The sequence below is a fragment of the Castor canadensis genome, chromosome 5, assembly GCF_047511655.1.
Source record: "Castor canadensis chromosome 5, mCasCan1.hap1v2, whole genome shotgun sequence".
Lineage (NCBI taxonomy): Eukaryota > Metazoa > Chordata > Mammalia > Rodentia > Castoridae > Castor > Castor canadensis.
Window position 1 is genome coordinate 167,721,653 of NC_133390.1, and position 25,141 is coordinate 167,746,793.

The window sequence follows — 25,141 nt, forward strand, 5'->3', positions numbered from 1 at the left end:
AAAATGGGTCTGCTAATAGCATTTACTTTGTGGAGCTGTCATGATGGCTAACAGGTTCAAGTGTAAAGCACTGAGAATGGGTTACAGGACATGGTATGTGATGTGAGTACTCTCAACTCCTCTTAATGTCCTTTTCCCCACCCCCAATAAAGCACTGGGCAACTTGATAGGCCAGGGGAAAGCCAGCAATGTCCAAGGACCTGGAATTAGGGTTCGACTCTACACAGACAAGTTAAGGGCAGGTTATCCCTTTGGTAAAGTGATCTTCACCACTTCACAGGGCTGTTATAAGGAGCATGAGAGACTGATAATGGTATTTTTAGAGCCTGCCAACCACAGCACCTGCAGAGGACAAGCAGGTGACGTGAGTGAAACAAGGGGAGGCTGTGGCATGACAGAGCCATGTCTAGGAAGGTGTCACCTCTCATCCATACCCACTTGTTGCCATTCAGGCCAACCGTTTCCAAATTGTGATTTTGGTACAAAATCAGAAAAGTGAGGAATCTGGACTTCAATGAGGAACATCCTGATTTCTATATAGATGTCAACTAATTTGAGGATTTTTGTGTTTCAGTTTTTCATTGTGTACAACTTGTAGTGTTTCCTTCTGCTATAGAAAAGGGGAAATGAGCTGTTCTAAAGGAGTAGCTTCTCTCAGCAGTAGAGTCCTCTGAGCTCAGGATCAAAAGAGAGAAAATGTGTATTTAAAAAAAAAAAAAAAAGGATTTTTGTGTTTGTTTTTAAATATGGTGCTGCCTAAACAAAACACTGAGGCAGGCCTGATATGCCATCTAAGTCACCAGGACGTATGATCTGACATCTTCCAACCCTGTCCCCCCAGGACGCGCTCTGCCTTCTTACACCTCTGTCTCTGCATCTGGCATTGTGTAAGAAGTTTAGTCAGGGAGGAATTTTCTTTTTATTTATTTATTTATCATATGTGCATATAGTGCTTGGGTCATTTCTCCCCCCTGCCCCCACCCCCTCCAGGGAGGAATTTTCTTGTGCTTCATTGAGTCAAGGAGAACAGAGCCCAATTAGAAGGCCTTATTACAAACTTTAAAGTAACAAAGGCAGGCAATCTAGAAAGTACCAGGTTTTATTATCTTTTTATCAAAAAAAAAAAAATCAGTAACAGACAACAGTGTGAGAAGGGGCTACAGAAAAGGTGCTCATTCCAGCACAGCCTGAGGAAAAGGGGACTGGGGCCAGAAGAAGACCCAGCCAGCTGGGACCCTGAGCTGGGGTAGTGATGAGTGCTAATAGCCACTGGCTGTAGTGAAGGACGATGAGTCCTCACACACACACCCCCTAACTCCCGCCAGTGGAGCCAGAAGACACTGGCTAAGCCAACAGGTCTCCCCTCTGCAAAAGGATGACAGACCCCAGCTGGGGCGTCATCGCCCTCCTCCCTGCCCCTCCCCTTGCCCAGGGAGACAAAGGTTATCTCAGCAAAGCTGAGCTATGACTTCCTAAGCCAGTGTAGGTTTCTAACACAATGGATCTAATCTATGGAAACACTGTCTCTGCAAGGTCAGAACAGTAGCCATGGGCCACATGTGGTGACCAAGCACTCAAAATGTGGTCAGTGCAACTGCGGAATGGATTTCTAACTTTACACAATCTGAACTGACCTGATTTAAACAGCCACATACAGTTACTGCACTCCTACAGCCTGGAGGGAACAAATCGAAGGAACCCTTCTGCTGGGCCCCGTGCAGAAGGCAGAAAGAGGGTTAGAATCACCTACCCTTAACCACTCCAGTCCACTCAGAAGGCACCAGGAATGGGGCAAGAGAAGGGGAGAAAACCCTCCCAGCCACACGAAAACTCACTCACTCAGCCAACCAGCCAACATGAAACTGGAAATATCACACTATATCCTGAAAAAATATATTTATCTATTTGTCTAGAACCAAGGGAGAATAATAATATAACACAAGAACACAGACGCAAATACCTTACCATTCTCTACATTACATTTTGAGATCTGCTAGAAAACTATGTTTCAGCAAAAGCTATTTCTTAGACAAAGAGGCTTCAGAAAGGGCCAAGGTCATAAACAGGGGAATGTGAAGTATTACCAAGAACAAAAAAAAAAAATGGATAGGGGTGTATAAAGAAAGAAGAAAAGGGAAGAGGGAAGGAGAGGCCCTATCTAAAGCTATAAATAGTAAAAAAAAAAAAAAAAAAAATTAATAAAAATCATATCTCCGGCTCTTCTCTCATTTTCAAGATACAAACAGAAACAAAAACAAAACCATTAAATACAAACCTAGCACATGCAGTGGAAATGACCACAATAAGAACATCTCCCCATCTCCACGTTTGCCCAGGCACACACACTCTGCACAAAGGAATGAACCATTAAAAAAAAAATAGATTTACAAATAGTCTACAAATCCATTTCAAAGAAAGCTTTCTGCTCTTCTTCCTGTGCTCCACCCTCCCTCCCCGCCGGCCAAAAAAAAGGTGGATTTCTAAGAAGTCACTTGAAAGAGCCTAGAATGGCCCAAGGTAGAGATTCCCGTAGTGTGAACAAGCACCCATGGATGGACACACACCTCGAGGTGCAGGGGATTCTAGTTCCTTTTCCTGATCCTGGGCAAAAGGACAGGTTATGCAAGAGGGGAAGGAGGCAGCCTGGGCAGACTTCTAGCCAGAATTCACATAAATACCCCTTTGCCTCTGCCTTCAGGGGGGCCCTGGATGAAGCAAGTTCAGTATAGGCTCGAAACTGTCCTAGATTCTAATCTGAAAATTTCTTTAAATGACAAGATCCCAGGCTTGTCTTCAGGAAGGCCAAGCTTAACTCCATTCTTCTGCCGGGGTAACTGAGGCCAAAAGAATCAAGAAGAGTGAAGGCAGCACAGTAGAAGACGACGTCTCTTCTGATGCTAGAAAGGTGATCAGAGCTGGAGACACTGACAGGTCAGTATTAAGGTGCCCTCCCCCTACTCTAATGCCCACCATTCACAATCCTTTGGCTTCCCTCCCCACTGAAGTCCAAGCAGTGCCCCTGGAGGGTTCATGCATAGAATTCGTTGGTGGGGGCTTTTTTGTAGATGGGTTTCTTGCCCAGGTCGTAGCTGCCTTCGTCCTTCTTCTTCATGCGGTACACCAGCAGCAGGATCAGGAACACAGCAAAGAGGATGCCCACAACGCCTCCCACAATCAGAGCTGGAGAGGAAGAAAGCAGGAACCAGAGTGAGAGTTGCTCTTCAGAACCTTGGGCTGCACGCCCTCTTCTACCCAGTCAGTTCTCTGGCAGCCAGACATCCTCACCATCACCGTCATCCATGCCCGGAAAATGGCACTTTATTAAATTTGACTCTTATGACCTCTGTTGTGACAAGGGGATCACTAGGCATTATAAGTCACTGAGGACCACAGACTAAGGTAGACCCTAGAACAAAGCCACCATTTCAACCCACATCTGCCTGAGTCCAAAGCAGAGGCTCTTGCCAAATACCAGGCAGAATCCCCAACAATAGCTTAGCACTAGGTCAGAAACAAGAATGATGGCAGGCTGCAGAAACCCCCAGGGTCCCATCTGTCCTTAGTACACAGCAATGCTCTCTGGCTTTCCCTGTGTGTACCCATATGCATCTGGCCTACGTGACAGTAGATGAGCACTGCATTCTACATGCATGTGGAACATACTATTTTGTGACAGATAATTACATGGTTTGTTAGCTATTATACAGACTGTCATGGTTTATGTTTCCACGTATTGCTCAGAGACTCTAACTGGCTTCCACTACTACCTACTGGCTGCGTGATTTGAGGCAAGCTTCTTCATCTCTCTCATTGCAAAGTGAAGTTGTAATACCTTTCTCATATTTTGTCCCACAGATTAAATAAATTCATTTACTTAAAGTGCCTACAATAGTGCCTAGTACAAGACTCACAGTCTTTGTGGTTTGTTGCTATGTCTCCAGCATTCTGAACTGGGCCTGCACAACACCAAGTGCTTAATAAATGGTGCTCACAGTTCAGCTCACTGAGGAGTGCCTGGCTGGTGTCAGACAGAGGTGGGCTTCTCGCTTGGGTGAGCATCTGTTCTGTCCTCACACCAGGTGGCTTGAATGACTCATTTCTGTTTGTTAGGGGAAGGGATGGCTCACAGAATCTTAACTGTGGCAGATTGAGCCCCCTAATTTGGTCTTACTCAAGCTAAGAAGATTAATTTCCCATCCCTGCACACACTATAAACCTATGCATAGAACAGGGCAGTGGCACGGAGGAGCTAAGTAAGGTTCTTTTCTTTCTTGGCTAAAATCCTATAAAAAGCAGCAATGAAGTGCCTCCAGGAGGTGCCAGAAAAAGCACATGGAATATCAGGCATCAGCCTCATTCCTGTTTCCAGCACGTTTTCCTTTGAAAGCCCCCGTCCTCTGTCAGGCCCTTGGTCTGTGCTGGGATACCCCCAGAGTCAAGGTCCAAGTATGGGCTGGGAGTCAGCTGTGCTTCCAGGTCCAAACACCAGATCCACCACCTTCTGGCTTTATGCCTTTGGATGAGTTATTTAAACTCTGTTTCAGGTTGTTTGTAGGGCTAAAAGGGGCACAGGAATCATGGCACACAAGAAGCACTTACTAAAACTCCCGGTGCTGTTTCAGAGCTATTGGAATGGAGTGTCCTCCTTGACAAGCTGAAAACACATCTTTTCTCATTAGGGTCTTGCCCTGGCATAATTGTCAAATGGAACAGTGAAAAGATGATTTAACTTTGGTTCTTCTCTTGCTATGTGACCTGAAGCCTGGGCCTCAGATCCCCACAGATAAGAAACAGCAGTTTGGTCTAAATCAGTGATTTTTAAGGTTCTTTCAATAGAACCTTTGGCTGCTTAAAGCAAAATCTAATCAACAGATGTGAAACCTGTAGCCGGCAGGTCTAAAATATGCCACCTGAGAGTGAAACTCCATGGTTGAAGAAAGACAGGGGAGGGCTGTTAGCCCTAAAGTACTTCCACAGAACAGTTCGAAACTTCTAAAACTAACTGGTCTCTAAGGGCCCCTCTAGTTCTAAGAGCCCATCCTCTAAAACAAAAAGTGGTAAAGGAAAATTAGAATATTGGCTCAGGTATTAGGAAGTTAGGGGCAGGGCTAAGCAGGACCCAAAGTCACCTGGGGCTACAATCCAAGGGAGCCTCATCTGCAAGGTGCAGGTGAGATCCTTCACCTCTCCTGGATGGAGTTGGGACACTCATATTTGGCACAGGGTTTCTTCCCTATACCTCATCCCTCTTCAGAGTTCTTGGCCCGGCTGGTTCCCAGGAATCAGGATTTACCCAGCACAGGCCTGAAGAGGCCTCTAACCAGGCCTGAAGAGGCCTCTAACCAGGCCGGTTCATCCAGGCTGGTCCTGAGCCACAGCCTACGGGCCTGTACAACTGTGGAAAGTTCCTTCCTTCCTTTGACAACCAGCTGTGGAGACAACACCTAACCCTAAACCCCCCTCCCCCCCGCCCCGACCCTGGAGCCGCCACGCAGGGAGAAAGCACCATCCTAGCTGATGGCTCCCCAGCCAGGCTGGAACAGCCAGTTCGGAAGCCTCACCTGGGACAGAGGTTATTCACACCAGCACATTACAGTCGAGACCTCTCACCTGAGACCCCACATCTAGCCTCTCTAGACCTCAGTGTCCTAGTCTGTCACATAAAGAAACACTGTGCCCCATCTAGTGAAGGGACAATACAGAGTCAATGACAGATGACACTAATAATCAGAATAGTCCTTTACAATTTGCAAAGTAATTTCTTTTTATCTATTTTTTTTTTGGTGGCACTGGGGCTTGAACTCAGGGCCTCATGCTTTCTAGGCAGGCGCTCTACCACTTGAGCCACTCCACCAGCGCAAAGTAATTTCATATTTTGTTTTTCATGGACTCATTGCACCAACTCAAAGAGATATCTTCATACCCATTTTACAGACTAGTCAACCAAGGTACAACCTGTTCAAAAGCTTCTCGGCCAAGGTCACAAGGCTGCCAAGTGACAGAGCAGAGGGAAGAGAAGCCAACCTAATTCTAACAAGCCTCCAGGGTTTAAAGAGAAATTAATCATTCAATGATTAACACTCAGATGCCAAACCCAGGCTCGGAATGTGGTTTGAAAAATACTTTCACGGCTTAATGCAAAACAACAGCTCAAAGCCTATTCTTTAGGACCTTTGATATGCAGTTCTTCCCTCCCCCTTCCCTCAGCCAGGCTGCTGGCAGTTAGAGCTGCCCCTTAAGGGAGGTGTCGTTCTTCAATGCCCAAAGCAACCTAATGGGCCAGGGGCACCCTTGCCTGCAGGCCTTCCTCCCCCCTTCAAGGCTGGTCAGAGAGAAGCAAGGGTCCTTACCAGCCAGGACCTCAGTTCTCTCAAAGATGTTGCTGCCCTGGGCGGTACTGGACATGGACACCCTGTTGGGCACATCCTCATCCCCGTCAAAGGATGAACTCCTCTTGGGGACGACTTCATTCTCCTCCAGGTCCTTAGCTTCTGTGGGGACACGGCTCTCGGGCCCTGCCCTCTCAGGGATGTGGTTATTTAGAGGCACCTTTAAGAGGGAAAAGGAAAGATAAACACTGCGCACATGTGGGAAGGAACCCAGTTGGGGAGAGACCTAGGACAGAGGATGGGACATATAGCCAGGGGGAGAATCTGGACTGAACCATGTGGTCCCGGAACAGGAACCAACAACAACCTTGTAAAAATTATGCTATCCTGGACTGTTTTGGTACTCCTGTCCCAAATGGGAATGAATCTGAGCAAGGGCACGGGGAGGTGGACGGTCCCTCACCCCATTCCCTCACACAGCTGCAGGTGGGTACTCTAGAGTAAGCACTAGAGGGGATATGACAAAAACTTGGGATATGACAAAAACTTAGAAACTGCTTGCCCTTCAAGTTGGCACTTTTGCCTTGGGATCTGTCTCCTAAGAAGCTAATCAGAGACTGAGGGTCAAAGATGCTTGCCATGGTGTTTTAACTATAGGATATCAAAAATTATATTCTCACCAATAAGAGGAATCAGGTGAACCATTATATGACTTATAAATATGATGCAGACTTTTAATTAAGCAGGGAAATACCAAGGACTACTAGCAGTAGATGATGCAGTACACAGAACTGTATATACAATTTGCTATCAGTGCTGGAAAACAGCTACAAATACGCAGAAAAGGGGCTGCATTATCCCTGCAGGGAGGATGTGCCTGCTCCAAAATGAGCCCAAGGTCCCAGCAAAAAGTTTTTTTCCGGAATGGAGTCAGATTCTGAGTTGTTTTTGCCCTTGGGGAAAAGCAAGCAAGGGAGAGCAGGGGGAGCAAAGGCACACAGCACTTACCAAGGAGTGGATCACTTCAGGGAAGATCTTGGGGTCCTCTGTGTCATCTGTAAGGTCAGAATGGCTGTATGAACATGAGGTTCCTTATGCCCAAGTGACTGACCCTTTCAACCATGGCTGGCGGGAGTCCTACCTTACAATCCCATAAAAGCTCCAAAATCTGGCAACTGAGTATGCTATCCTCAACCTTAGTCACTAGTCTGAAAAATGAGGCTCTTAAGATTGTCTCCTGACCCTTTCACAGCAATGTGTGAGCAGTAGTTAGGCAGGTGTTCTGTCAGCTCCAAACCCTGGTTCAATAAAGTGCGGCTGCAGGGACCAGCAGCTCCCTGCGAGCTATTTACAAATGCAGACTGTCAGGGCCCAGGGCTAACCAAATCAGAATTTGCTTTGGATAAGATCCCCAGAGAATTCAAGTTTAAGAAGGAAGACTTTAACTGCAATATGAAATTCTACACATTGCTGTCTGGCTGTAATTCTAGATACTTGGGAGGCCAAGATTGGGAGGATGGTGGTTCAAGGCCAGTTGAGGAAAATAGTTCGAAAGATCTCATTCCAAAATAACCAGAGCAAGATGGACTGGAGGTGTGGCTCATGAGGTAGAACACCTGCTCAGCAAGTAAGAAGCCCTGAGTTCAAATCCCAGTCCCACCAGAAAAAAAAAATCCCTACACATTACAACATTAAAACATCTACGTGTAACCATGTGAGACAATGAGTATGTTTGCTCTACTCTAGCAGCCTCTTGCTATCTATGGTCTTAAATCATGTTTTAAACCTTAAACATATACAATAAAATTTCTTTTTAAAAATACACACACTCAGAGTTTCTGAGTGCTTGGTGGAAGCCAAGAGCTTTAACGTGGTCTGTCCCACACACTGATGTACAGTTATTACTACTCTCCCATTTTACAGATTAGGAAACCAAGGCTCAGGGATCACAATTGAGGTTAGAATTCAGGACTATGTGACGCCAAAGTTTAAATGTCAAATCATTAACATATCCCTGAAGATAGGAGAGATACCTCTCAGCAACTATCTGACCTGGAAGCCAGGAAGTCAAGACCAACAAAGCACTGGTCTGGCCCCAAGAAGCTGGAGTCCCTTTACCTAATCTGAAGCAAGGGTTTGCTCTTGGCTCTCTACCCACACCTCTGCCTACACATGCCCCTCCCACCCCACCCCACCCCACCCCACCCCACCTCCACTGAGCTAGTACTTTTCCTTTTCAAAGGATGAAAAACACTTTATGGGTCCTCCTACCCAACCCTTACTCTCCCCTCCTCCAAGGGAGGAGCCTATGAGGACAGGTTCTGGCTAGTGCCTGAAAAACAGAGATAGGAATGAATTCAAAGCAATACATAACTCACCCCAGGGTCTCTGGGATGGAAAAGATTAATCCAGTTACTTTTGTTTCCCCTTTTTAAGTGGAGGAGGGGTGCTGTAGGAAAATCAACATAAAAACCCAAGTCTCCAAACTTGATCACACTCCTCACTAGAGGGAACCCCATTCTCTGCAGCCCACATTCCCAGGCCTGCCAGCAGCCCTTCTGTACCCAGATCTCCAGAGCCAGACAACTCAAAGTCATCGGATTCCTCCTGCCCAGGGCCCCCAATATCCTCATCATCAGGTAGGTCTCCAGAGAAGTATCGTCCTTCCAGCAGGTCCTGGGGGTCGATGACCTCAGTCTCTCTGATCTAGGATGAAGACAGGAGAAGCATCAGCAACAACCCAGTCCCCCTCCAGCGCACTACAACAGCTGGGCCCCCAAGAGCCAGTGAAATGGGCATTCAGGGACTAACTAGCAGGGGATGAGGCCAGGACTGGAGACCTGGGTCCTAGATCCTGCTTCCCCACCCCCACCTCCATGTAACTTCATGTAAGTCTCTTTCCTGCTGTGGGTTAATAAAAATAATAAAAGCGGTAATAATCAAATTATTAATATTACTAGATACCATATACTGAGTACTTGCTACTGCAAGTACTTGCTACTGGCGGCTGCTTTTAATAACCCTGAGAACATGTTAAGCTCATTTTACAGTCGAGGACACTGGGCATGAAAGACTTCAAATCATTTTCTTTTGGTGACACAGCTGGCAGGCAGAGGAAGGAGGACTGCAGGCAGGTCTGCCAGACATCAGGTCCAGTGCTTCCCAGGCACACGCACGCAGCTCCAGGATACTACACCCTAGGGTCCTAATTCACACAAGGCAGAGCGGGCTACTGATTCTGTTCTTGCTTGGTCAGGGACACCTTTCCCAGCTGAGTCAGCCTGGACTGGCACAGACAGGGCTAGCTCACTCACACCTCAAGACAGTCTCTGGCCAGCACACTGCTCAGATTTGGTGACTCAAGAGTGCATTCCTGAATTCATCTGTCTTCTAACACCCCCCACCCCCCCCCCCGTGCCCTAATCTGTTCTGCTGCCAGCAACATGGATAACACACAGTTCCTGTCCTCCCAGACCGTGTCACTCAGCCTCTACCCCATGGTGACCCAGCTGTCACCACAGAGTCTGAGGTACACACACACACACACACACACACACACACACACACACACACACAGCAAGCAGCTTTCAGAAAGAAAAGTATTCAAGGTCCAGGGAAGCAAAGAACTTTTCAAGGGCCCTAAGGACACCAGTTATTCTGCCTCCATCCTTTAGAACTCAGCTGAGTGGAAACAAACCTTCTTCCGGTAGGAAGCATTCAGATGCCCACTGCCTTTCCTCTCCTTGCTTCTGGACTTAGGCTTCTGTCTGCCCACAGAACAGTTCATTATTTCACTCTTGCCAAAGCCTATAACTGGAGGAGGTGGGGGTTTGCTTACAACCTCAGAATACAAGTTAAAGGCCCAGGGAGGTCTTACACTGCCTTTTCACCAGATGCGAGAGAATCTCTAAGGGCACACAATATTAGCTACACACGGCTTGGAGTAGAAAGAAGCCAGGTCTCTGTTTCTGACTGCCAGTGACACCGCCGGAATTCTGAGAAGGAACATCTGTCTGTCCATCTGTCTGTCACTGAGACAGGGTTTGAGTGACAGAAGAGATCCAGAAAAGTCACTTCTGAGAAAAGTCTCCTCCTTTACCCTCCCCACTGGCTTCAGGGGAGAGTGGGCAAAAGTTAACTGTGCCTTCCCTTCCACCCCACCCCCCACCCTGAGGGACAGGATGCAGGATTCCCAGAAGAGAGCAGGGTTAGGCTGAGAGGCAGGCAGCAGGGAGGCATCCCTCTATCCCAGAGCAGGGAAAACAATGCTGAGTGCTTGGCACACGTGGGGGTGGGGAGCTGGGGAGCCAGCAGGGGTTAAGGCCTGGTTAGGGATGACTTCATGACTTGGGAATCAGGAGCTGTTGGGCTGCTGGCGCTGGAATTCCAGCCCCCGCACACAGCCCTTGCCTGTGGCTTTGGTTTGGCAGAGCAGGGGGACGGCTCCTCTGAGATTGCATAAGTGCATATACCTAAGGCGGGGTCCCTGTGCTCCCATCTCCTGCTGCAAATTCCCCTGGCCTCTGTGGCTTACTCAGTGTCAGGCCTTGACTACCACTTGGCATATGTAGGTCCTCTTTTTAAAATTTTTTGGTTTCTTGAGATGGGGTCTCACTATGTAGTCCAGGTTGGCCTCAAACTCAAGATTTTCCTGCTTCAGGCTGTCAAGTGCTAGGATTACAGGTCTGTTCTGTATCACTCTGCGTGGCTCTTGTACATCCTCTTAATAGACCCTTTTGGCAGATGTGGAAACCAGAGCTCAGAAAGTAGTCACATCAGATAAAACATGGGTCACCTGTGCTTTTGACTATACACACATGAACACGTGCATGAATACATGTGTACACAGGGCCACCAGCCTACTCTAAGCTAGAAAGAAGTCCTATAAAGTGGGCGTGTCAAGTCCAGTGGGGTAGGCGGAGGGCTTAGGGGAGGAAGAAGGAGGGATGAGAGAGAGAAGGTGCTTTGGCCACTTGTTGACTGGCCTGAGGTGTCAGAGTGCAAACTCCTCAGGACAGGGTAAGTTTCCAGCAAGGGCCTAGAGACCTTTCCTATCCTGCTTTGTCGCCAGGAATGTTGGTTATGCATCCATCTTGTCCTTTTAGTATGTGAAAGTACTATATAGTTTTAAAACAACCCACGGGATTAACAGTGATTGACTATCAGCAAATACTTCCGTTTTATAGTGGAGAAATGAAAACTAAGAGAGAAGGAGGAGTGGGAAGACCTGGCAGTCAAGAGAGTAGCAAAACTGATTTATTTCCAGTTCAGCCCTCTGTTGGGCACCTGGTTATCCCTAACTCTTCATTTTTATAACAGTTTCCCAGAAGTGATGAAAAGTTAGTCTGAGGTTGCATCAGGGGTCAGTGGCATGACCAGGATCAGACTCTTGTTCCAGAGCTCTGAAAGGACAGTCTTCAAAGGCCAATTAGATGAACCCTCCTACAGCAAGTTAAGGGCTGTGAGGTAGCTGATGGGAGGACACAGGGAATTAAAGTCCCCTGAAGTTTTGGAGACACTCTGCCCCTTTCTAGCCCCTTCTCTGCTCACAGTCTCTGACAATAAACTCCCAAATGGGCAGGAGCCATTTAGGACTAGGTCGGCAATACAAGACCAAGCCCCATAGGATTCTTTTTTTTTTTTTCCCTTAGGGGTTGGGAAGGCACTAAGAGCCCTCTCTCCTCCACTTTCTTAACAGACAAGACCCATTCAGTCTGGGGGAGCTTTGAAGAGCCAGGCCACCCAGTAGCCAGGCCCAACCCTGACCAGAGAGGGACCCAGACCTGCTCCTTGCTAAAGATGTGGCTTGTTCTGCAAAGCTCACCCAACCCTGCCCAGGCACGTGTGTTCCCATGTGTGTGCATGCACAGACACCTTTCTGGACCCTCGAGTCTCCCCTCATCTTTGTCCCTTTCACAGACACACAACAGACTCACCAGCCGAGTAAGACAGTGGGTCTGGGTCCACAGACCCCACAGACCCCATAGTTAGTGGGCACCTGAACTGGTGCTGGGGAGTTAGAGATCCCTGATTTTTCCTTAGGCCATCCAACGAAAAGAAGAGTGGGTAGGTGTGCTTTTGTTTTATAAGAACTAACACCTGCCAACAGGAGGTATCTGGGGCCTCCAAGCCCAACCATCTTGTTTTATAACCTCTGAAACAGATTAGAAGCCAAGGAGTTCAATGTCGCCCAAGCAGCTGGCAGCAAGGCTAAGCTTAGAACCTAGTTTGCTTAACTCCCAGTTTGGAGTTGCCTTTCCTCCCTTTCCAGAGCCTTGGCTGCCCTAAAGGTTCTCAGCAGGTACACAGCTATCACTCTATATGCTCCCATCTAGTCCTTAGGCTATCGCACAAAGTTAGGAAAAAACTACTAACCCTATCTCAAAGGTCTATAGCTTTTACCACCCCAGGAAAAGCATGGGGCTGGGGTAGCTAACATGTGCCAGGCACCTGCTGTGTTCTGTCTATATGAGCTCATTTGGTTGGCTCAACAATAAGGTGTTCTACCTGTTTTGCAAATGAGAAAAACTGAGGTTAGCTGAGCTATTTCATCCAAATACACAAAGTAGAAAACAACAGAGGCTAGGATTCAAACCCAAATCTTTCTCAAGACCATGCCCTAACCACAACCAACTTTTTCACTGCCATCCACTCTTCACCTCCACCCTAACTGAACAGCCCACGACATACTACTGTCTGGGCCAGGGCTCCAGGGTACCCCTTCTCTTGCCCAGGAGTAAACAAAGGTGAAAGTGATATTGCTTAAACAATAGAACAGAAACTTGGCTGGAGCACCAGGGAGGAGTTCAGGGTCAGGGCTTGGTTAACTGTGAACTAATAAGAGCCTTCCCCCTTACCTGCCACCTCCCTGGGGAAGCAGGGTCAGGGCCACACTTGATCCTGCTTTCAGGAGTTGAGATCAGAAGGGTAGTAACTGAGCAAGCCAAGTTGAGGGGAGGAGGATTGAGTACCCTTGGGCTCCAACTGCCAGACTTCCTGGTGATTCTAGAAGGAGATGGGTACATAGCACAGTCACCTCCTCCCCTGTCCCCATTTCCCAGAATATGTAACACCCACAAGCAAACCATAATCCTACCCTTTCCTAACTATGATTCTGGGAATTCATTCTGGCTCTTAAATCCTCAATTTCCTCTTTTGAAACCAGTGCTGGTAGTACCTTGCAAAGTGATGAGGATTAAGGGAAATGAGTTAGGGTATCCAAGGGACCCAGCATGTGACCTGGTACACAGCAGGTGCTCAAAGAGTAGTGGCTATTATTAACCCCCACCTGCTTTCCTCTGGCTGGGAGGATTAATGCTCAAAGGGTCAGAGACCTGAGGACACTTGCAGAAGCAGTTCCAGTGCTGGAAAGAAGCCAGGTCACCTGACGGGTAGGTACTTTACAAGCCACTGAGGGACATCCCCTATAATGGCTGTTATTTTGCTTTCGAGACCAAAGACTTTCAACAGCAAATTAGGTTCCTTCAAACTGTGCAAAAGCAAGACTCGGAAATGGGTAGAAACCTGTCCACAGTCAGAGTTTTGAGCAACATATCTGAAGTAAATGGAAACAGGAAATCTACATTTTTCCAGAAGGAGTAGAAGGCAGTAACCAGAGACATCTGAAACTGTATTTGGGACCTGGATCCTTGCCTTGCCTTGGGGCAAAAAAAAAAAATCTAGAAAGCAAAAGGAAATCACACACCAATCTACAGTCCAGTGCTGTGGTACCTGAAGGGTTAAGTCAGGTCTGGGGGTGGGGGTGGAGTGAGGGTTCAAATGTCACTCTGCCCACTTCAAGGTCGGGTTACTCTGAACACAATCACTCTGCAGAGAGCCAGGCCTGGCACTGCCAGCAGCCAGCTTTTCACCAAGCCCCAGGGCAGCTCATTCCCACAGCAAGGACTCCAGGATCCTGGGGTGACAGCTAGGAATGAGGGGGGAGGTGATCTGGAGTCTTTGGACAAACTCCTACCAGGAGCCAACCCAGCACCCTCCTCATTAACTCTCTAGGTGGCCTTGGGTGATTCCCTCCCTGGGCCTTGGTTTCCCCACCTGTAAAAGACGGATCTCAAAGAGACAAGTCTCCCTCTGTCCTGAGGTCTGGTAACCAAACTGGGCATTGCTCCGATTACCAGTGGAGACAGTAGGGAGGGGCTGGCTCCCTCAGGGCCTCAGAGACAGAGGTGCATTGAAGCTAGGGCTTGTAATCTAGGCAGCAGATCCGAAATCCCTGCTGGATTCATGGCTGGCCAGGAGGCTCATAGGACGAAAACAAACCGCCTGTGTTCTGAGAGCAAAGTCCAGGGCCTACTCTGCAGCCTTGTCTCAGCAGATTAGATCGACCGGGTGCTGGCTTACTGCCCCTTGCCAACCTCCCCCGCCACCCAGGGAAGCCAGTACTCCCTACGAGGTCCATCTGTCTTATAATCATCTCTTGGCTGGGCTTCCCCAAGGCAAGGAATGTCCCCACTCCCAGGGTGCCCTGCCCAGCCATTTGCTGCCCAGTGGTGCAGCCAGTCCCCGCAGGCCTGGCCACCACGGCCTGGCTTCACCCAGTCACTGTTTCCACATCCACCAGCCTCTCCGTGCCTCCCTTTCCATTACCCAGGGTGTCACCTGACTAGCAGCCTCTCCTCTGCTAGAGAAAACTGGGGCAGCCAACTCCCTGGGCTTGAGGACAGGGGAGAGGGTAGATGCAGGGTAAAGGGTGGGGGTACTGAATAGGGAGGTGTGGCCCAAGGTGGAGGTGGAGAGAAACAGGGGTTACTGGAAAGGGGTGGGAAGTCAAGAAGAGGGAATAATTTCTGTAAATAGTCTAAGCTGGAAACAACTTTTCAGATCAGAGTGATGTTTTGGGCAGTCCTAAAGCCAATTCACTATGTTTCCAACACATGCAGACACCACAGCTAACGCCAACCTCTGGCCAAGTTAGGAATCCTTGTCTAGCTGCTAATAATAAGTTCAACTTAAGCCAGCACTTTACAAGTTTGTCAAACACCAATTATGATCCTTGAGTGACACAGGTGTTTTATAGAGGACACTAGGGCTCTCACATCAACAAAGTGACTTATTAACTAACTGTGTGTCTCTGGGTGAGTGGCAGAGCTGGGAGACTCTGGGATGGGGACTCAGAGACTTTGGTTTTCTGGCTGTAAGAAGTACCCACTTTTCTAGTTTCCCAGCCTCTAGAAGGAGACAAAGCCAGAGAGGCCTGTGAGGGGCAGTTACCAAGTCTAAAGGTCACCAATGAGTTAATAACAAACCAGCCCAAGAAGTCAGGTTTCTTGTTAGAACAAGTTGGGGTTAGATCAGACCCCAACTGTCAACATGGGTTCTCCCAATCTCTAGAATAATGTGCAATGAAAATGTAGGAAAACTGCCTTTCTCAGAACACTATGTCTTTCCTGTTCTCCATCACCCTCATTCCCAAAGCCCACAGAGCTATTTTCAATCACTTTATTTGCAATCATTTGGCCTCCTAAGAGTAGAAACTCTGCCCCTCCAACACAGGAGGGCAGCCTGAGTCCTGAGCAGTGTCCTGAGTGGTCTGGTACCTTTGCAAACCCCCTGCCCCATCTCTCTGTAGACTGCAAGCTGCTGGGGCTCCTGCAGATCCTGGCAGGAGAGGTGGGGCTGCCAGGAACTGGTTCTTGTTTAAATATAAACCCATCTGATAATTAGCAAACAGCCCACTTCTAAGATAAACAAATAGAAAATTTGGGCTCTATCAGCCCCACCCTGGATTTCTCCCTTCCCACCTAGCAACTGTGGGGATAGATGTGGGGGAGGAAAGATGGGCAAGGAAGGAAACAGTTACCAAAGAATTCTTCCACTCTACTTGCACTATGCTGGGTGCCTTTATCTGCAGCCTTGTCATGTTTAAGTCTCCTCTCAAAGGCATCACAACCTTTGCGTTGTGTGTGTGTGTGTGTGTTTGTGTGTCTCACTGGAAATCGAACCCAGGGCCTCTCGAAAGCTAGGCAAGCATTGTACCACTGAGCTACAAACCCAGCTCAGCATTACAATCTTCTTAACAGACCATAAAGCTGGGCTCTGAGAAATTGAGTAGCATGTCCAAAGTTATACTGGAGTCAGATCTGGCTAGCACTAACCAATGTTTCAATACTCCAGGCAGCCCCAGGAGCAAGAAGAAGGCCTCAGAAATGTCAGATAATCCTAAGGCAAATCAAATCTTGAGCTACACCAGTTTTACTCTTACCAGTGGAAGACTCAGTTTTGCTTTAAGGAAGGAAAAAAAAATTGGACTACTTTCTCTGCAAACATCTAAAGACTGATTTTGAGGAACGGCTGAACTCTGTTCAAATGTCAAAGTCCAAACACAGAAAAAGGGCTGAGAAAGTTCTGGGCCTAGTACAAGTACTTCTTGTATGTTCCCTTCAGGTCCTGGACTACTAAGGTGCTGCCTCCTAAAGAACAAGGTAACAGTCTCATGCTCACCCCAACATCCCCACTACAGACCCATCCTAATAGCCAAGAGGTTGAAAGGCAGTGGTGACTCACCCCAACATCCCCACTACAGACCCATCCTAGTAGCCAAGAGGTTGAAAGGCAGTGGTGACTCAGGCAGGCTACACTAACCTACATGACTCACAGAGCCCTATCGGGTCTCCTTTCCCTAATTTTAAGGCTTCATCTGGAAATCAAACCCACCCATTTAGTCCAGAGACTAAAGGACAGCTAGGAGCCAATTCCTCCCTACAGGGAGCTGGGGCTGGAAGCCCAGCCTGGCTCCCCCAGCTCCTCATTCAGGCTGCCTCAGTACTCCAAGTCCTTGGGAAAGCCTTCTGTTTCTAGGCGCTGGGAGTGGCTGGAGCTGAATGTCCACCCCACTTCTCTTGTAAGACAGGGACTTGTTTAGACTCTTTACCAAGGAGGCCAAGAAAACCGTCATTCCCTTTCCCATTGGGCCCTCAGAGCAAGAAGGCCCTTTGGCTGGCAATGATCCAGGCTCCACACTTTAAACTTGGACACACTGAGACCTAGACACAGGACATGTTTGCTCAAGGTCACTCAGCAATGCAGATGTAGGACCCAAGGTATCTAACATCAAGCCCAGCAAATCTCCTCATCTGGAATGTTCTCTGAGGACAGTCAAACCAGACACCTTGCACTGTCAGTCAGACCTGGTTCTGGCCTTGGCAAGCTACCACATTTCTCTGAATATTAGTCTCCTGAAAAATGGAGATAAAAATACTCACCTGAACTATCACGGGATAAATTCATACTAATAAATAACCTCAATGCACTTTTTAGAATGAAGTCACATGCGTGAAGTTAGTCATTCATGCAGACATTTCCTGAGTACTGACTATGGGACAGGTGCTTCACTAAGACAAATGAAGCAGAGTTCCTGCCCTGGCTGAGGGTGCCTCCCCTACCCTGTCAGAATTTGGTGGATCATATTAATTCCCTGCAAGGAATGCTTAGATGTCTTCATGGCTTCTATAGTCCCTTCTCAATAGCTGGTACTTAGTGATTAATCTAGTATAAGCTGGGAAGGGGTCTTAACACCATCTAGCTCAGACCCTTCGTTTTACAGCTAGGGGACCCCCCAGACAGCGTCCTCGTGACCTCGTGGAGCTCTCCAAGCACAGCCCAAATACTTTCCAGAGTGTTTGATAACAACCTGGGCTTCCAAGAAGTCCCAAGAGTTTTCATTAGCCACTCAAGGGTCCTAGAACCCCCTAGGCTTCCGCCTCACCCCCACTTCTGTGTAATCAAGGAGAGAATTCTCAGGCTGACCAGAAATGTCTTTCAGTTGAGGTACACCTGGTGGGTGGGAGGTACTTCCCCAGAACTGTCTGGGCCTGGTGCCAAGTCAGTGGGCTGTACCCTGGGCAGCAGCACCTTCGCCCACCCCCCACTCCCAAAACAAGGTTGCCTTTAATTGGCCAGGGAGGGAGTGGCAGGAAGGCAGATCAGGGGAATGCTCCCAGCTGGACAGGAAGAACTGGTTTAGGATGGCAAACCCGCCAGAAGAGAGGACAGCTGGGTGCTCAGATTGGGTTCTCTTCCCAAAACCTGTGGCAGCAAAATGGGGGGTGGGGGGTGTGCAACATCCAAAGGGAGGGCAGATTTGCACTAAACCTAAAATTTAGGGAGGAACCCTAATCACACTATTGGAGAGAAGGACTACTAGTCAGAGAATCTGATGGTTTAGATGTTCTCTAAACCATCAGATTTAAATGGTACCAAGGTGGTACCATTTTCATCTCTTTGTTGATATCCCGCATCTGGAACGTGGACATAATATAATCACCACACGCTAAGATTTTTGTGAAGATTAAAATGAACCAGGCCTGACACATGGAAAGCACTCGATAAGTCACAATAGGTGTGATGTTATTCCTCAGCCTCGTTTTCCTGTCATCGCAAGAAAAGGGCAGATCAAACCATTTCTCCAGTCTAAGGCAAATGTATCTTGGTCTGATTTTTCTGACCACAATCTGGAGGTGGATCAAAAGGAGAATCCTTGTGGCCCAATTAGAGACAAGATGTCTGTGACATTAACCAGAAAGGAAAGCTGAGGTCAGGGTGAAAGACTGACTTGTCTCTCAGGAAGCAGCTGCTCAGCACTGACTTCTCCCCCAGCTGATAGGCCAGCTACCCTACCTGGGACTGACAGAGCCCCCTCTCCCAAACCACATCCTTCTGACTGCCCCCTGGACACAGCTGCCTGCTCTTCCCCACTGAAGCACCTGCAGGCTCAGCAGCCCCCGAGGTGAGGCTGGCACGTAAGAACCTCATTACCTCCTGAGTCCTTTCCTCTTTTTCCCCAGGCTGTGTAGGCAGTGTTCCTTCAGGAACCTCCCCAAGGGCTCATCTCCAAAACACCCTTCCACACCTCATTCAGAGAACTGCGCCAGGAGGCAGAAGGTGGGAGGCAGAAGGCGTTCTAGTCCTATTCAGCCACTAACCTTTCCCCCTTGCTTTAGGAGGTAGTCATCACCTCACTCTGGAATTCTGTTTCCCTCCACTCAGAATTCCTGAGGATTCCCAACCCAAAATCTCAACGGAATCTAGTTACCTGAGGATGGGACCCAACAGCAGCTACTCAGACTAGAAGATAAGAAAAAAGCAGGCCTTTGGAATCCTGGCTGCCTAATTTGAATCTGACTCAGCCTGTTATTAGCTGTGTGACCTTGGGCAAGTTAGTTAACCTCTCTAGCCTCAGGACCAGCTTAAGAACAGTAAACAGTGGGGTTGTTGGAATTAAGCAAGTCGTAGAGCCATTAGAAAGCTATTAGAGGGGTGGTAGAGGGGCTCCATTGGTAGAACACCTGCCTAGGAAGTGTGAGGCATCAGTGCCGCCAAGAAAAGGAAAAAAAGAAAAGAAAGCTATTAGAACAGAACCAGACACACCAGAAGCACTAAATATTTGCAGTTTTCACTGCAGGCCTGAAATTGTGCGAGCAGTATTGCTCTGGGTCTCACTCATTCCTTCTGCCAGCCAGAATCAACTTTCCCCTAAGTAAGTGCAAAGGGAAAGGAGATCCAGGGCTCTGGAAGGAATGAATATCAGTGTTTAAAATCTAGGGACTCAACCCTCACCCCCTAAAGACTGAGGCCAAAGAGCACCAAGCCCAAGCTCTTGGGGACAAATCAACTCTCTCAGCATTTCCCATGCCCCCAGCTTCCCAGATAAGGTTGTCTCATTCCTCCCGGCCAGCTGCCGGGTGGGCTTCAGGTGGCCCGGGGCCGTGTAAACTGGTAGAGACCAGTGAACAGGGAAAAGACAAGACCTTCTCTCCTCCAGCCTCCTTCACCCCACTCCGGGTGGGTGGGTGCTTCAATTTCCCCCGAGAGCGTTTCAACAAAAACGAACACTTCTTGTAGAAAGCTGAGGCTCAACTTCTGGTCAAGTGCTGAGCCTAAACCGGAGTCCCAACTTTCTTGGGACCCTAAAGAAGCATTAGACACCTCTTGTCCCATTCCCCCATAGCATTCAGATGGGGAAGGTGAGACTTAGGGAGACAGGGCCTTGCCCCCTCTCAAGTCAGCGGCAGAGCTGTGGCCAAAGCTGTGGTCAGGGCTCGGTTCTCCACTCCGGGTGTGTGAAACAGGGCCCTGCAAAATCCTAAACCCCTCCTCCTTTGGAGTCCACGCTGCCCGGCTCATCGGGCCATCTCAGACTTTGGAGCTGCTTGCATCCGGCGCCCAGAGGAGTAGGCGGGGGATTCCGCGCTCGGAGCCGGCCCCAGGATCACAGCTAAAGGGCGAGGGTGTGGGAGGAGAAGAGTTGACACCGGCTTAGTCACGTCCCAGCCCGCTGCAGGGCTAAGGCCAGGGCAGGCGGGCACAGCAACAGGCTGGGAGCGCACGGCGCGCAGAGCAGCCACCCCGGGAGCTCCCTTGCGACCCTGGAGCGAAGTTTCCAACAAAGTTTCCCCAGCCTCGGCGTCCAGTTGGGGACGGCGTAGTCCCCGTGAGCACCCACCCCGCCCTAATCCCAGGGTCTCGGGAACAAAGGAGGCACCGGCCCGCCCCCGCAAGACACCTACCGACTCGGCGGTGGCGGCGGGGACGCCTACGAAGAGCAGCAGCAGCAGCAGCGGCGTGAGCAGGCGGACGGGCGCCATGGTACCGAGCGGACAGCGAGCGCGGGCAGCAGCGAGTGGCCCCGGGCTGCCGCGCGGTCCGTCTTATAGGCGGCGGCCCCGCCCCCGCCCGCCCCCGCCGCGCGCGCTGCCCGCACCCCGCCCGGAATTCCCCTGGGAAAGCTGGGCCTAAGGGGCCCTTCGCCCGCCCGCGGAGCTGGAAACCCCGGGGGACCTGCCCAGGGCGTGCGCGGGTCAGCTCCGGGTCGACCCTTAGTCCTACCTTCCCCCGAGCTCCAACCTGCTTTATTTATTAGATCTGCTGCGAGGCAGGTCCCCAGAGATCACTGTGTCTAACTTCATTTTAAAGTTGGGGAAACTGAGGTCCAGAAAAGGGAAGGACTTGCCCAAGATCTTCCGTACAGACCAGCTTGCAAACCGGATTTGCAAATAGGAAGTGAACTTGGGTAGTTTTAAGACAGATCAGCAAACTTTTTGGAAGAAAGTTCATGATTCAGGCCTTGTGATCTCTGTCGGAACTTTTCAGACTCTAGTGTCATAGCTCAAAAGCAGCTATAAGGCCGGGCGCTGGTGGCTCACATCTGTAATCCTAACTACTCAGGAGGCAGAGATCAGTAGGATCGCGGTTCAAAGCCAGCCCGGGAAAACAGTTCACTAGACCCTATCTTGAAAAACCCATCACAAACAAGGGCTGGTGGAGTGGCTCAAGGTGAAGGCTCTGAGTTCAAACTCCAGTACCAAAAAAAAAAAAAAAAGCCACAAGGACTTAAAGGATTTGTGGACACTTTAATTTTACATGATTTTCACATGCCACGAAATATTATTCTTTTGACTTTTCCCTCCCAGCCATCTAAAGATGTAAAAATCATCTTTAGCAGTGGGCTGAACAAAAATAGGCGACCAGAGCAGACTTTGGTCTCAGGGTGACTGACCTCTGTATTTAGGAATTCATTTTTTTTCAGGTTAGGGACTTCCAAGAAAAAGTCTGACCTCTCTGAAAATGAATCTGCTAGTGAATCTCCACTCTCAAGTCAGCTTCCACGCTGTGTAAAAGAAAACTTTTGTCCCCCTACCTTACTTTTCATGCTCCTATCCAGCGGGCACATTGTGGAGGGGGTAAAAAGGGTGGTAAAATTCTCTGGACGGGAAGCACAGGTACTTTTGGAATTGCTCAAGGAGTACATCCTATGATGATCAAAGTGCTAAAGAAAGCTTTCTAGCCATGGTTCCTGACATACAGATAATGGCTTTAGAACTAGGGCACTTTGGCTTATTATGAATTCATGTACTTGCCAGATGAAAATAACTTTCCTTCTCTTCATCCTCTCTCCCCTGCTACCCCACTCCACCCCTGCACTTTGAGCTGGGGTTTTTGCTAAATTGCCTAGACTGGCCTCCAACTTTCAATCTTCCCACCTCAGCTCCAGGAGGAGCTGGGATTACAGGCCCTGGACATCACGTCTGGCTCTTTGACCTCCCTGCTTCTAGACTTTGATTATTATCTAATATTGGAAACCTCTTGCTGCAGAATCTCAAGAGTAAAACAAGTTTCAAACACTGACTATATTTTCCCCACAAACTTAATGGTGAACACTTATTTTTAGCTATCTCTACTATGATTCCCTAAATTTTGGGAACTAAGAAAATGAATGAATCATCCCAGAATAAGAGATTCTTTTGCAAGTCACATGGTTTTCTATCTTCACTTTCCACAGAACTGGAGGGCCCAATCTCGTCAGTAGACAGGTCATTAGAAATAATTGTTGATGATAGGTCACTATGTGATTTTAGTTAGCTGTCAGCATGTCACAATGTAACCCAGGCTGGCTTTAAACATGAGACACTTCTGCCTCAGCTTCCAAGTGCTGGGATGACAGGTGCACACCACCACACCTGGCTAGGAAATGTTTGAGAATAGACTGGGAAAGGTGTGGGTGCAAATTAATGCCACTGCCGACTTCTGTGGCATAAATACTCCCACCATGGCTGATTGCAATTTCATGTACTGAACAGAGTTGGGAAGGGATCTGTAGTGTTTCTACTACACAAATACAATAGGTACAAATAATCTTAAGCATGTAGATAATAAGGTGTAGTGAGAGAATTAGGAAGTAATGAGTTTTGAATACTTACTTTCTTTGCATGTGTTTGTTTATGTGGTGCTAGGGATTGGACCCAGGGTATATATGCTAAGCAAACACTACTACTAAGCTATAACCCCAGCCCTTCTTTGTTTTTTAATATGAGTTATTTAATTGTCAATCCATATAGTTTCATTTTTAGTAATAGTTATGTTTAACAGCTAGCTCACAAAATTCCTAAAAATTAGCTCTCATGAATTAGCCAGTACAAGCTGACTCTAGCATATCACTTCTTTTTTTTTTTAAATTTTTTATTCATATGTGCATACAATGTTTGGGTCATTTCTCCCCCCTCCCCCACCCCCCCTACCCCCCACCCCCCTTCACTTCTTAATATCTATAAAAAATGGGAAAAAAAAGCCAGGTGCCTGTGGCTCATACCTGTAATCCTAGCCACTCAGGAGGCAGAGATCATGAGAATCACAGTTCAAAGTCAGACCCAGGTAATCTTGAAAAAAAAAAAAAGTTCGCAAAAAAAAGGGGTGGTGGAGTGTCTCAAGTGTTAGAGCACCCGCCTAGCAATCTTGAGGCCCTGAGTTTGAACCCCAGTGCCACCACAAAAAAAAAAAAAAAAAAAGAGAAAGGAAGAAAAGTATTGCTAAAATCTATCCTAGTCTAGCACAAGCAATATTCATCCAGGCTTAAGTGTTCCAATTGTAGAGGAAAAATTGTCCCACTAGTCTCCGGAAGACAGGCATTTCCAACAAAATGTTACTTTTTCTGTTTGTTATTAGTCAAACTTAGCAAGGCTGGTTTCATAATTGCATACTTATATCAAATTGAACATTTTAAACAATTTATGTACCTCACTTTGTATCAGTTCTGCCTTAATAAAACTGCTTAAATTATTGGAGGACTTTAAAAAATTGTAATATATTTACATTGTTTTGATCAATTGCAAACTAACAATAGTTGTATTGATGGAAATTTTTAATATTTAGTCTTCTGGGGTCATAGAAAGTAAAATAATATTTGAACATGGTGACACACATCTGTAACCTAGCACTTAGAAGGCTAAAATGGAGGATTGTGAATTCAAGGCCAGCCTCGGCTATATATCAAGACCCTGCTGAAAAACAAATACCATCATCAATAAACCTTTTCACATAAAATATACATTATTTGGGAGGTAGAGATAGAAGAACCACGTTCAAGGCCAACCCAGGTAAAAGTCAATGAGATCTTATCTCAAAAACAAGTGGGCATGGTGGTACATGCCTATGATCCCAGCTACTGTGAGGTGGAGGTTGGAAGTCTAAGGCCAGCCTGGGCAAAAGTATGAGACCCTATCTGAAAAGCAAAAGCAAAATGTACTAGGGGTATGGCTCAAGTGGTAAAGTTTTTAATCCTCAGTACTGTCAAAAATATGCATACATATACACATATATGTATACATTTATATGTGTATATGTGTGTGTATCCACACACACATACCCACATTATAGTGAAATCTTATGGTAGAATGTGGAGAGGAAATTTGAGTCCAAGAAAAAAAAAAAGAATGATGCAAATTTTCTGACTCTTGGAAGAATCTGATCATGTCTTTTTTAATGGATAATTGAAAGCATCAAATTACTAGACATTTAATTCAACTGAATACATTTAAAAGAGTAATGTGCCCTTTTCTTGTCTTTTTTCTTTTTTGGTGTTGGGGATCAAACCCTGATCTCATACATGCTAGGCAAGCATGAGATTCTACCACTGGGCTACACTCCCACCCATAACCATTTTAGTTTTAAGTATATGGATTTACAAATGCTTGAAAATACAACCTTTGCAACAATTTAAACATTTGATGCAGAATATCAAGGAGTACATGGTTTTAAAATAACAATTTAGAGAGAATACTACCACAAAACACTAAAAATAGCCAGTTTACAGTTAGTGGAAGTTCACCTATAAAACGACCCCATCTTCCTGGAATTAAAGAATTAATTTTCCCTTCCCCAAGTCCTAAGAATCTCTCTGAAGGCATGCAGTGTATTTGGATATAGCTATCCATGGATTTGTGGGTTTTTAACCTGGGTTCCTTGTATTGGGGCTAGGGAACACACAAATGGTCAGTACTTCTGTGAAATATTCTTGGGTG

The 25,141-nt window shown here is 47.5% G+C and overlaps 1 protein-coding gene and 1 non-coding gene across 4 annotated transcripts; both read right to left on the bottom strand.

Moving 5' to 3' along the window:
• Positions 1–1,083: 1,083 nt before the first annotated feature.
• Positions 1,084–20,986, bottom strand: Sdc4 (syndecan 4). Of its 3 annotated transcripts, XM_074074851.1 has the most exons (6): positions 14,385–20,763; positions 13,187–13,334; positions 8,894–9,035; positions 7,338–7,384; positions 6,351–6,549; positions 1,084–3,180 (listed from the first exon to the last, which is right to left on the bottom strand). In XM_074074851.1, exons 1-6 carry the CDS (start codon positions 14,450–14,452, stop codon positions 3,029–3,031), a joined length of 756 nt encoding a protein of 251 aa, XP_073930952.1. In that variant the 5' UTR covers positions 14,453–20,763; the 3' UTR covers positions 1,084–3,028. The 3 variants fall into 3 exon arrangements, with proteins under 3 accessions (XP_073930952.1, XP_020023610.1, XP_073930951.1); XM_020168021.2 differs by lacking the exons at positions 13,187–13,334; positions 14,385–20,763 and adding an exon at positions 20,855–20,986; XM_074074850.1 differs by having other exon boundaries at positions 13,187–20,760.
• Positions 5,782–5,854, bottom strand: Trnas-aga (transfer RNA serine (anticodon AGA)). The gene has a single exon. It is a non-coding gene; the product is annotated as a tRNA-Ser (tRNA).
• Positions 20,987–25,141: the final 4,155 nt, after the last annotated feature.